The following is a 13,217-nucleotide window of genomic DNA, read 5'->3' on the forward strand; positions in this document are numbered from 1 at the left end:
AACGGGCTCCAGTATTTCATATATTTGAGCTAGCTGTATACCAAGCGGTAAAAAAGAACACATTGAAATGTTAATAGGGGCACGATATCGATCACGATAGGGTAATCCATGACACAGAGTAGAGCCGCAAACAGTATAACCAAAATACAGAGAAAGAATCATAGAGATATAGGCATGATATTAGGATAGCTGTAAGAAGTTCAAATGGGAAATAATTAACGTGTATAAATCAAGTATTGCTTGTTATACAACCACAGTGGATAGAAGATGGCAAAGTATTAAGATAATATTGAAGACTGCGAACCCAACGTGCATATCGAACAATAAATTGTAGCTTATCTTCATCCTAGGATCAACCTAGTTCATGTACCACTCTCAACTGGTCTGCTATATAGAGTGTTGGCTCACAGGTTCTCACGCAACACTAGGATACAGTACCCCCTTGCATGTCGACTCACACAGGGATATTCACGATAGGACCAACACAAATTGCGGCATCGCTAACGACACATCCATTCGGGCACGGCTCGGTATCGAGTTTCCACTAGTTAAGATTATCACAGTTCAAGTTCATAAGCCAATTAATTCCCCCGTGTTGTAACGACCAACCCAACCGCGAGCTCAACACGTAAACAGCGAAGCGCAGACATCCAACCCGAATTATCAGTGTTCAAACATCACGGATATTAAGGAAATGCCTCCAACGCTTCCTAGGGATACTCACTCTAGTCTCTCTCATTCCACAAGGCAGAGTAGCTAGGTAAAGCACAAGCACCCAACCTATCACGTGGTAACGCGAGGGATCGCGAACGCGTGGATTGAGCCACACAGACAGCACACCCAAAGCGAAGCAAGAACCAGCAGTCCCAAGCGCCCACGTATCTCCCTAGCAAACATGAACCCAAGGGAGGGGAGGGGGAGGGAGGGTATATATCGTCACACAAGCTCCCAAGAATCTTTCTCGGGGGACCTATATCAACAAAGGCTATCTGTCTGTCTATCTCCATACACTGCACTCTTCAAGCCATAAGTTTCGCACAAGACTCTAAACGCCAACCTTACTCGCGCTGTAATTTCATATCATCAAAAATGAAGTATAAAGCATGCGTCTCCGGCAAAGGGCTACCCATCGCAGAGTTCCGGGACTATGTGAAAGAAATCACCGGAGATAAATTCCTAGTCTTTGTATATATTATTCATTCAGGCTTTCTCCAATACCTATCACCCTCTTAGTCCCCCCCGCGATATCTTCTAGCTCTCCATCTCCCCTAATCAGTCTACCTAGGTACCCAATCATATACTAAACCAAGTCTTAGCTGACCAACGATTTATATACCATACATTCGGACGTTGTCATCGATACGGTAAGTGTCATCATCATCATCATCCGCACCCACTGCCAAAACTACAAGTTATATTTACTAAGCACATATCATAGAAACTTTTAGAGTACACATGCCACTCTCGGGCGGCGGCGAAGATTGCTGGTCAAAACCCAGCGACAGGCGATAAGGGCGGGAGTAAAGAAACAAAGCAGTAGGAACACGGCGAATCTATGGGGCCCATCGATCTGTGTGAACGGAGAGACCATTGGCGTAGATTTGCCAAGTCAATCTCAGACTGTGAGTACGGGGGACATGCAGGAGAGGATGCAGGTGCTATCACTGTCCAAAGAATGAGCAAAGCAGTACTCTTCAGATGTTGAATTGGCAATTGAGGATTCTCTGAAGGTAATGCAGATAGAAGTATCGGTCATGATGGTCTACACGGTCGTCAATAAATGATTGTACACTTCCCATAGCGGTGGTCATGCAATATGTAATTGATTGAGTAGAACCTCGCACCAGCAGTTCCGCCGCCGGTAGACAACGCCTTTGTATTTTTTTAATCACTTCGTAAACCACGTCACAGAATTCGCTCCATGGACAAAAGAAAGTACCACTGCGAATTGCTAGGCGCATCCCATTTTGCGGGAGAATCATCTAAAGCCGTAGCTACAGTAACCGAATTCTTTCGAACCCGACTTGCGTGGTGATGGAAGTCATGCCCATCAATGACCCGATCCCGTGACCCATTATACCCAAATACTCTTTACTTCAGGGGAATGAAACGAGATGAGTGTGTAGCACCAATACCGGGACGACCGTGCTTGACGGGTGTGCTGTCGGCCAAGTTAGCCACTTGTGTATTTCAAGAGTGGTTCAAGCAGTGAGAACTTACTATGAGATGGAGAATTCACCAAGGTAGCTAATTTCGCACAACCATTAGTATCCCGGCGAATAATGATACTCGATTGAGGAATTGTTCAACTTACTGTCCAACCATCTCCGGGCGGATTTCGATGCTGTTGAAGACCTTGCCGTTGTAGACAGCGACGACGGAGCCGATCAGCTCAGGCACAACTATGTCAAGAGTCAGTCAAGCGGATCTTTCATTGTCTAGAGCAGATCAGACTCACCAATCATGTTGCGGAGATGGGTTTTGCATTCAGCGGGCTAAATTTACGAACAAGGTCAGCAGCGGGTTCACTATGTCGGATTGGCTGCGAATACGTGCCTTCTCGTTGGGGGCAGCGTTCTGCTTGGCGACACGGAGCTTTCGAACAAGGCCCATGGGCTTGCGGCGAAGACCGCGAGAGAGACGTCTGCGAGCACGGGCATGGAATAGAGTGCGGAGGTCGTCGGAGCCAAGCTCAAGAAGGTCGTCGAGTTCAACGCCACGGTAAGAGAACTCTGTGGGGAGAGTCGTCAGTCAAGTCATGTTCAATACAGAATTGCGAGAGAGGACTTTGATAGGTAGGGTGTGGGCGAATTGCATCGGATCGACTCGGCTGAGCGGGAATTTCAATCGACGATAGGAGCAAGACGACGGTAATAGAATCTTGGAGGAGGGTTCAGGGACTGCATACTGCGGAAGGCTCTGCGCTTCTTCAGCTCAGCGGCGGCAACGGGGTCCTGTTCATTCGAAAGTAGTGTCAGCAACAGGCAGGTATGTGGCGACGGCGTGTAGAGTGTCCGGAATAACGTACGTAGTCGGCGTCAGCCATCTTGTCGGCAGTGATGGTCGAGGTACTGTCGGTGGGAGAGAGGTGACGGTGATGGGGATTGTTGGTGTTGTCGCTGGTGGAATCGAAGTTCTCGGGATGGAGGTTGTGGTGGTGGTGGTGGTAAATCTGGTTTGGGTTGGTGGGCGGTCCTTCGTTTGCGCATGGGGCGCTGGGGCACGCACGGGTGGATTGTGGCGCTCGCAGAATATTTGGAAAATTGTGTGCGCGCGTGTGGCCTTATCTTATCGTGATGATTGGTAGGTAAGGTGCTTACCTAAGGTACCCGCCAAGCCGGAGCTACGTGATGTTCAGCCACAGCTCCGAGGGGACCTTTTACCAACCGGCGCCAGCGTGTGGCGGTGCGTGGCAGCTAACAAGCTTCGGGCAGAAGTTTTGTTCTACCCTACCCTATGGTGGAAAGAAGGGAATAAACCATATTGAAAGATTCATCTCCGCGCCATGGCTTACTCCAGAGGTATATAAGCGTCTAGTAGTATACATAGTATCGATATCAAATATTACCTTCGGTAGGCTGCGCTATCAGAGAACCTGAGAGAAAGGCCTCACAATCGGTATCTTGAGATTCTTTGCTACATTAGGTAGGTACTTAGACAATATCTGTCTACATGTATATTTTATATTCACATTCATTGTGACATTGCAATGCACACCCTACCATTTCTTCTTTAATATTTGATTAATTATAAAGATTACGAACATAGATTCTCATAATTCTCATTCTACCAAGCAACCTAATTATCAATTCAACTCAGTTTTTACTATCTTTTATTGACTCCAAACTGGGAAGATTTCTGTTAATCACATGTTGAAAGTACCAGCGGCCAATATGTAAACATAGTATGATGGGATATGGATTCAACTAAATAATGAATAATTTAATAACGCCTACTTACATCTATGCGCATGGCAGGCTAGGACGGGTGGAGGAATATTGGAATGTGACTGGACGACCGGAATGGACAGGACCAATCAACCAGCGCCGTAGGTCGCATCATCTGTGGTAATAGACCAATGCTACCCCGATGGTTGAAAGAGCGAAACATAACTTACTAATGCCGCTCATACGCCTCCATGCGAGCTGCACGCATTTGCCTCCTGGCCGCTTTACGGTAAATTTTATTTTCTCGCTTCTCCGTCTTCCTTCGCCTCCTTTCTGCCATTTTCGCCTCTTGTTCCGGCGTGCGGGGAGGAAATGGAAGCCAAGAGATCATTCTCAACAACTCAATAAATTCATCCAATAGACCCGTCTTTTGTTCTTGGCGTGGGTTTTCCGTCTTTGTGGATGGCATCTTCATTGTTAGTTGTTGGTGTGGTAATTGATATCCGTTGTAAGGCCTTTTGTCTTGGTTGGTGAGTGGAAAAGGGGAACAATGTAGCTCAAAAGAAGCAAACTAGTAAGATATTTATACTTGTTTTCGCTCGGATATGAACTGGTAACGATGGTGGCGTTGGCGAACCGAGAGCTGGTTTGAAGGAAGACAAGCCCGTCGCTTTAAGAACATACGTGGGTTCATGAAACAATGCTCCTGGGCTCACATATGGGTTGAGTCCAGGAACGTAAGATGGGGCGACCACTTTACAAGACACCTGTGCTATCAGGAAACAGCCAGATATCTAACATGGGAAAGACAGCAAATGGCGAACTGTGTATTAGGATTAGAGAAGGTATACTCTTGCTGTCATTGTTGATGCTCAGATAGAACATTGGAATCGATAAACCACCGATAATTACTGATCCGCCTATATGATAATTATAGGAAGGTCGGAGAAAAACGACAGAGTTAGGAAGCGGCTAGAAGACTGCCCTAGAACTCAATTAACTTGCGTCAAAGATCGATCTGGAATGCCGGCCTTAATACTAGAGCGAAGATGACACAGATGTAGTACTATATAGATCAGTCACATTCTTCAGGAGTAAAGGCTCTGCCACCCTACTACATCTTGACTAATGCTTACGACGATTATGAGCCTGGTCAGTTCCTGAATCTCCGTCAGTGGTGCAAGAATATTAGATAAAGTCACCTGAGTAGGACTGGACATTCTAAACACCACACCAAATCTCCAGGCGGCACCAGAAATACCCAGCACACTCATAACCATCCATCCCTTACTCCCAACATGATCATACCTACGGTAACACTCTTAGCCCATTGAAATATCGAAACATGGCAACATCATAACATCACACTACCTAGCAGCACAACAATTCTTCCACGCAATACCATTCAAAGTCGAGCAATTATATATCTTTCTACGTAACTACCTCCCTACCTACCCAGGTAGCAAATTGACCCGGTTCACTGCGTTCACTCACTTACAGAAACATAATTCCATTCAAAATTCAAGACCTTCCACCACCACTTACACCATTACAAATACCAACCACAAAGAAAACACACAGCAAGAGCACAAAGCAAAGCCTGCTTACCTGCCCAGACCTACAGGTTCTAATTCACTCCTGAAAAGGACGCATGTAAACACCCTGACATTCCTCCAGAGTTACATATCAACATTGAAGGGAGACAGACAGACCGACAGGCAGTAGACAATATATAGGTACATCAGACATCTTTATATCTACACACAGGTCTATTCACTCTTCTCCCACTCCTCTTCTTTCCTCCCTTTATCCCTCCCTCAGCTCATAAGCAATACACCAGCATCCAAAACCTAACACCCATCCATCCATCTCTACAATACCTACTGCACAACACATCACCTACCTTAGCGCAAACAAGAATAGTATAGCATATAACCTTACACAAATGGCATCGCAGATCACACCACACCACACCACACCACACCACACCACGACATACCTCAACATATCACAATATATCATTAGGTAATATATCACATCACATCGCATCACAGGAAAACTCATTTTAGATTCCAGCACCGTTCTATTGAATCCTCTCTGCCCTCAGCAAAACTCTTCAAGAGCTCCCCGAACCTACCATCTACCTCTTTTATGCTTCAGGTATTCTGGTGTCATCTTAACCGTGAATCGCCTAACCACTGTCATGTAATATAGTACAGCCCCCCCATCTAGTCATCATCAGTGTATCTCGGTCCAGGTGTATCAGCAGCGTAAGCCCCAGGCGTCGGCGCGCCATAATATCCACCTCCACTAGCAGCCGGTGTGGGCGCGGCGGCAGCAGGGGTAGGCGCAGATTCCGTTCCCCAGCCGCTCTGCCACCCGGCGCCTGGCGTCGGCGCGCCAGGTGTAGGAGCGTTATATGCGCCGGGCGTCGGCGCGTTGAGGGCACCGGGAGTGGGTGCGCTCAACATACTGGCGCCAGGAGTCGGTGCATCGTATGCGCTGGAGGATCCACTTGCGCCAGGTGTGTAGCCCCATGAATCGCTTCCGCTGGCACCGGGTGTAGCTGCTGAAGCACCATAGGGAGTTTTCGAACCCCATGAATCACCATTGCTGCCGCCGTAGGCTGGTGTTTTGGACCCGTAGTCGTGGGCAGGTGTCTTGGAGCCGCCCGAGGACCACGCCGGAGTGCGGCCGCCCGACCCGTATGCTGTCCTGCTACCATCGTAAGGATTGACAGTTCTCGATCCATCGGCCCATGCAGGCGTTCTTCCACCATCGCCACCCTTACCCCAAGCGGGCGTGCGTCCACCAATTCCTCCTGATGGTGTCTTCCAAGCTGGGGTTCTAGCAGATGATGTAACAACAGGGGTACGACTTCCGCTGTTCCAGTCCGGTGCAGCACGTTCTTGTGGCCGTGCGGGCGTTCCGTTAGGTCCGCCTGGACGTCTGCTCTCGTAGTTCTTGATCTCACGGCCGCTGACGCTGTCTCTGACCATCAAATCCGTCTTAGGCACGCTAATGACTTTGCTCTTCGTATGCAATTCTACCCGCGCGTGAGTATCGGTAGTATCCTTGACGCGGCCCAAAAGACCTTTCCAACCACCTTTGCGGATCGTAACAGTCTGACCAATGAGTTTGTCTCGTCCAAATACTTGTCGGGGAGGTGGCATATCATTTCGTCCTGTGGGATTGAGTTTCTTCGCAGGGTTCATTGAATCCAAGTCGGGTCCTGATGACGCTGCGTTGATTCGACCACCCTTAGCAGAGATGGTTGATACGCTGCTTACGCGAGAAACAAAAATACCAGCATTCTCTGTTGTTTGGTGTGTATGGCAGAACACGTAGCTCCGGTGAATATGAACAATCTTGCCTTGCCGGCCCATGCCACCGTACTCCTTTACGACATCGTCTGGTCGGATTTCAGAGCCCGTGCGGTCAGCAGCAACGGCAAGTTTTCTCTTGGGCAGTTTATTTGCGATCTGGGATGGCATGACCTGTCGGGTATCGCCATTCTGATCCAGCACCACCAGCGACTCGCGGTCGACCTTGACAATACAGCCCACTGTAGTAGGATCCAACTGGACAAGATCGAGGAGGGAATATTGGCCGAGTGAACCTTGGCCAGCAATATCGCTAGCCTCTCTTAGGTCCTTGCTAAAGACTGTGATTTCGGTATTTGTTTGATCGGTGAGGAGTGTTACGCGATCCTCAGAAATCTTGACAACCATGCCCAGTTCGTCTCTATATCTGCTGCCTCCGATCACCTTGACGTGATCACCCAGCTGGAATCGCTTGCGTAGACCCTTGGTGGGCACATCGATAGTCTGCCCAACCAATTCGCCCTCTGTGACTTGTAAAGTAACGATGTCGGCCTGTACTTGTGTAGCTTTGCCGACAACACCCTTCTGTTCGCCTTCGTATACCTCAACCACATCGTTTGGAAGGTAAGTAGTGGTAGCGTTACTGTCCTTGAGACTGGCAGCAAGTGATTTGAGATCGATGTTCTCGACGCCGTCCTCGCCTCCAGAAGTAAACCGCGTTACTTCTTCCAGGCTTGGGTTAACGTCTTTGACAGTAAGGTGTTGAATCTTGATGTCTTTGACTTGGAAGCCGCCTTCAAAGTAATCGTTGCCGAATGACCAGGCATTAGTTTGGGGGTTGCCTGTAAGAATGCGAGGGTTCCTCTTTCGGGCCTCAACCTCACTGAATAGCTTCTGAGGGGGTCTTGGGCCCATAATAGGACGCTTCCGCTTGCCGTCTGCAGTACTTCCCGCAAGTGTGTCGTCTCGCACTCCATAGTCCAATCTGGGTATGAATCGCACCTTTACATCCAGGCCATTCTCTGTGATGTCTTGGACCTGGGCTAAATCACCTGCGTACTTCATAGGCCGCTTGAGTCGTACCCATGCACCAGGTTCTAGCGTAGGCGTCTTTTGCACGCGTAAAAGATCGGGCATCTCTTTAATGTCGACCAGGATTATCTTGGATCGAGGATACACATTAAGCATTCCATCGAGAGCCTGTAGGATATCGGTCTGTCGATATGCCTCGACGTAGACTATACCCTTGTAAATGGAGTTTGGGCCACCGCGTTCAAAGGCAGCCGTGATGCCCAGTTCGTCTTTTGTGCCCATCCTCTCATGGATGCGCTTCGTTATGGAGTAGACGACTTCCCGCTCCTTTCCTTCCTTGCAGCGCACACCCCAGATGGAGGGATCGTCGACGCTTGGGAGCAGTAAACGCTGGGGAACAATAGTGGTGTCGCCCATGCCCCTAGCATGGCGTCTATGACCGTATTTCCGCACGAATGATTCTGCTTCCTTCTGGAGGTCTTCATGGTTCATGCGGTCGCGCTGCAGGTCGAGCTCTCGATGTCGCCGATCTGATTCCAACCGACCGGCATCGCCAAAATCCCCGAGCTCTTCTTGTTCAATGAAGCCTTCGTTTTCTGCTTCTGCCTCTTCGTCGTCCTCAGCCTCGTCTTCATCGTCGACTTCGGCTTCGATATCGAAGAAGGCATTGCGCTTGTCCCGGCGACGCTTTCGGCGATGTCCCTAATATGGCGCGCACAAGTTAGGCCGTGCATGCGTGGCGGTGTGGTAGAAGGAAGAATGAACCGATCGAACAAGGCATGCATCGGATGGCACTTACCTGTATTTCATCTTCTTCGTCCTCTTCTTCCTCATCCTCGTCTTCGTCATCACCTCCGGGGCCATTGTTGGCGCCGTCATCGTCCTCCTCGTCTTCGTCTTCATCGTCGTCGTGATCGGCAGCAGCGGGTCTCTTGCGCGCAGGCGAGGGGGCCTTTGTTGTCTGTCTGTGTTGATTGTCGTCGTCTTCATCGCCTTCGGCATCTCCCTTGGCGTCATCGTCGCTCATGTCAGCGGGAACGGGATTGAAGTCATCTTCCTCTTCGGACTCTGCATCGTTGTAATCGCGCGGATCGCTCATCGTGTCGATATGTGATGTTTGGTATTGGAAGGTATGCTTAGTGTGATTGATGCTTTGTGATGTCTGCCTAGGTATTTAGGTCTGCGTACGGTATGCGGGTTGGCTGAGAAGGAACGACGTGTAGTAATTGTAGTAATTGGTAAAAGTGAGTTGTGAAAGAAAGGACACGAAAAGGCAGGTAGATTACAAGAGGTTCATGTTGAGGAGAAGAGGTAAATAGACAAAGTGTGAAGGGAGAAAGATTCCTTTGAAAGTTAATTCGGATCGACTTCTACCTTAGCTCTGGCTGCTCTGCTGGAAGAGACGAACGCGCTCGCTGGGGCTGGGATGTTGCTGCTGAAAAGTGGCTAAACCACCTATGCACTTAGGTAAGCTCCCTCCCTAACCTACCGATGCCAATACAGTGTTAATATCCAATCATCTGCCTTGCGTACTGTAGAGACATGTAGAGACATACTGTTCCGGGGGCCTACTTCACCTTCACTGACTGCCCAAGTTACCTACCTAACGAATCAATATCTTAGGTGGCTACTACCGTACAGTGCGCAACATAAAGGCCTAGAGCGAGCGGCGAGCGCCAACCTTGACTCTTGAGTTCTCTATGGACAGCTAGGCAGGTGTATAACATTTAGGTACCTGGTATTCGTACCTGTGCTTGAGCAAGTCTCCATATAGGTACTCTTAAGCAGGTGACATTATTTTCCTACTAATAATGAATCAAGGAAGATATAAATCATGTAAAACTCTCGTAGAGAAGGCTGAGTTAAGAAATTGTGCCTGCGTCGTTCGTTCGTTATGCTGCCATTCAACTCACTCACTCACTATATCGCATTTACGAATAGAACAATGACTTTCATTTTCACAAGCTCGCCTACAAACATGATATCGCCGTTCACCCGCCCAACCTTCAGAACCTCGAAACTTCAAACCTTCACCCCCCAGACCCCCCGTCCAGCACTGACACCCAACCAATCCCCAGCACCATCACTGTTATCCAGCGGAGGAGCCCAGCCAAGATTACTCACCTCCCACTCACAATTCCAGCTCGCGACGGGATTAATATGCTTATCCGTCCCTCCTCCGCCATTAGACGAGGACGAAGAGGCGCCGCCCGATATCGGGGAACTGTTCATAAGGTCCCACAGCAGTACCTGGCAGTCGTCTCCTCCGGTCGCGACTAAGCCTCTCCTTCCAGGCGACCATTCGACCGTGTTGACCGGTCCACCATGACCGCGCAATTCCAGTAGCGCCTGGCCAGGCTGCCGAACGTCTAGTATGCGGACGATGCTGGAATCTTGAGCAAATGTTGCCAAGAGGTGAGTATCGTGCGGTGAGGTGGCAAGCCGTAATAACGGAGGGGCGTTCGTCATCGTCTGCTGGGCTAGCGTAGGACTTATCCTACCGCCATTGGCGTCTGAAACGAAAATAAGTAAGGAGACCACTTCATATGTCACATGGAACGCAATAACGACTCACCTCTATCGTCTTTGGCGGTAGGTTCGTAAATGATAGTACTGTGTTCCAAGCTTCGGAGATCAAACATGCGCACGCTACCATCCTGCCCGCAACTGACAAAAACGTCTACACTATTAGCGCAGAACCGAACGTCGTATACCTCTTTGTCATGGGCGATCAATTGTGTCTTGGCGGTTAGAGAAGGTATATCCCATATGGTGCAGGTAGTGTCGATGCTGGACGTGATAATAAGACTTGGGGAGACGGTGTTCCAATCCAAGGAAGTCAATGGAGCTGTGTGGTCAGGCGTCTTCGAATTTGACAGTAGGGCTAAAGGTGTTAATTTGGGACCGGGGGCGTCTGAAGCGGCCTTGGTGATCGAATTCGAATGCGCTGACTGCGTGTCGGCGGGAAGAGACCAAAGTCGAAGATGGTCACCAGATGTTGCTAATAAATCGGTTGATTGTTTTTGTGATGACGGGGGTTCCCATAATAAGCGTGTAACGGGATATGAATGTGTTGCCTCCGCAATCTTTTTAAATTCGAGGCAATATTTAGGTGAGCCAGGGGTATAAACGTCAGGGGGCGTGTTGACAATCTTAGTATCAAGGATTTGTATCTAATACGAGATGCGTTAGTTGTTCCCGTCCCACATAAAAAGTGAATAACACGAGGTTGTGGAGATTCGCTTGTGAAGCAGACTCATCCTGACATACATAATTGTGTCCATCTTCAAGATAGCTACCGACAGCGACCTTGCCAGCCCCTTTACCATGTGGTTTCCATTTACACCAATCGAAGGCATAGAGACCCCAAGGGGCTAGATAGCTACTCGTCGAAGGTTGTGAGTTGGGCAACTCATATCCCATGGTACCAGGCTGGCTGTCAGATAGGCTTGAGTCGGCACGTGGCCTGATATCGGCGAGACCAAGCGGTGTGTTAGATATACTCCTATGAGATCCAGGAACGGCGTACTTGGGATCTTGTGGCGACATGTATTGGGACTGGCCGGGAATTGCTGAGCCCCCAGGCGTAGTGGGAGTGTAGGGAGTGTAGGTAGACGGGGTAGAGGTATCGTAAGGGTCAGCGGGACTCGATCTCGAGTAAGTATGCGACATGCTCAACGATGGAGGCTTGGAAGGTGAGGCATATTCGCTCGGGGAATGTTGCATGACGCCAGACATACTTGACAAGGGCGGAGCAGGATTATTGCCCATGCCAGAAGGACGGCCTGGTTGAAGGACACCGGGGACTGCTGAGGAAGACTGGTATTGAGGCGGATGGCTAGGTTGCGGGGGCGGTTGATCAAGCTTAATCTGGGGACCAGGCGCGGTGGTGAAGTCTCGAGGAGACATCTGGCTAGCAGCAGCGTGATTCATAGGATTGGAAGGGATATGCAGCTCGTCAGAACTTGGCTGACCGTAAGCATTATTGGGCCGCCTCGGGGCTGCCCCATACTGCCCCTGCGGGTTCATCTTGTAAAGTGATGTATGCAAGCCGTGCCGATATAGATGGCAGGTGCTGAGATAGGACGGTGGAGGGCAGAGGTGGTATTGCTTCAAAGCACAATATTGTAGCTATGGTAAGTCGCGCCGGACTGCTTCCAAAAGACTTGGAAGATCTTAGCCTGGGGCGTCCTATATACAAGGCTTTCGTTAGCCTAGCATTTCTGGTTTCCGAGCGGAAGGTAGAGGATTGTAGATATGCGGCGCGCAAGAGGAATGATTGCGGTACCACAGCATAGCAAGGCGCAAGGCTGGCAAAAGAAGACTCGGGCACTACTTGACATACACCGACTAACTGACAACGAATCTGCTGGTTTTCTTGCGCCTGGCCTAGACCAGCTTGGTTTGACCTGGTCTGTCAGGGTCGACCGAATCACCTTGCCACCGTCCGCCGCCGTCGCTGTCTTCAAGCCGTCTTCAAAGGATGAGACACGCCAGGCCAAGGATTATGTAGCGAGTGGACGAAGCCCAACTAAGAGGATCCAAGGCGATGCAAAAGTGTAGCGCGCGTTATGGGTATCGGAGCCCCCAGGTATTATATAATTGTTGTAGCGGCGAACGCACAAGACGGTGGAATGCCGGTGGTATATATATGTGTGTGTGGTTCTCAAAGTCGACTGCTGTGCCCATCAGGAAGGGTTAGCTATGGGTGACGTTATTCGAGCATATTCACAAGCTGGAACCTCTAGGTAAACAGGAGGACGGCAGCGCTTACATGAGGACTCGGGGGGCTAATTTCATGGTATCGCGAACAATGGCGGCGCAGGAACGCAGCGCAGAGGCAGCCGGCGACCACAAACCATAGAGAAATGGGTTGGGGATAGTTGCTCGCCCGGGGGGGGGGGGGGGGGGGGGGGTAGGGTGTGCAGGAGTGGGGGGTGAGTGGTCGCGGTGAAGGAAGCTACTGTGATTAATT

General features: G+C 49.7%; 3 protein-coding genes across 3 annotated transcripts; all 3 read right to left on the reverse strand.

Annotated features, from left to right (window-relative positions):
- Window positions 1-2,091: 2,091 nt before the first annotated feature.
- On the reverse strand, window positions 2,092-3,046 carry F5B22DRAFT_651531 (ribosomal protein S15, eukaryotic/archaeal; the record flags this gene model as incomplete). Its single annotated transcript, XM_047979478.1, has 7 exons — window positions 2,092-2,161; window positions 2,221-2,247; window positions 2,315-2,402; window positions 2,459-2,495; window positions 2,530-2,732; window positions 2,909-2,954; window positions 3,029-3,046. The coding sequence occupies 7 exons, from the start codon at window positions 3,044-3,046 to the stop codon at window positions 2,092-2,094; spliced, it is 489 nt and encodes a 162-aa protein (XP_047825836.1).
- A 2,457-nt stretch (window positions 3,047-5,503) lies between these two features.
- F5B22DRAFT_661363 (uncharacterized protein) lies at window positions 5,504-9,341 on the reverse strand (the record flags this gene model as incomplete). The annotated part of the gene is made up of 2 exons (XM_047980363.1): window positions 5,504-8,944; window positions 9,042-9,341. The coding sequence occupies 2 exons, from the start codon at window positions 9,339-9,341 to the stop codon at window positions 6,116-6,118; spliced, it is 3,129 nt and encodes a 1,042-aa protein (XP_047825837.1). The 3' UTR covers window positions 5,504-6,115.
- A 582-nt stretch (window positions 9,342-9,923) lies between these two features.
- F5B22DRAFT_515070 (WD40-repeat-containing domain protein) lies at window positions 9,924-12,432 on the reverse strand. Its single transcript, XM_047972575.1, has 3 exons — window positions 11,513-12,432; window positions 10,818-11,415; window positions 9,924-10,755 (listed from the first exon to the last, which is right to left on the reverse strand). Exons 1-3 carry the CDS (start codon window positions 12,269-12,271, stop codon window positions 10,265-10,267), a joined length of 1,848 nt encoding a protein of 615 aa, XP_047825838.1. The 5' UTR covers window positions 12,272-12,432; the 3' UTR covers window positions 9,924-10,264.
- Between the last annotated feature and the right edge of the window lie 785 nt (window positions 12,433-13,217).

The sequence above is a fragment of the Xylaria bambusicola genome, assembly GCF_022495145.1.
Source record: "Xylaria bambusicola strain CBS 139988 unplaced genomic scaffold F5B22scaffold_70, whole genome shotgun sequence".
Lineage (NCBI taxonomy): Eukaryota > Fungi > Ascomycota > Sordariomycetes > Xylariales > Xylariaceae > Xylaria > Xylaria bambusicola.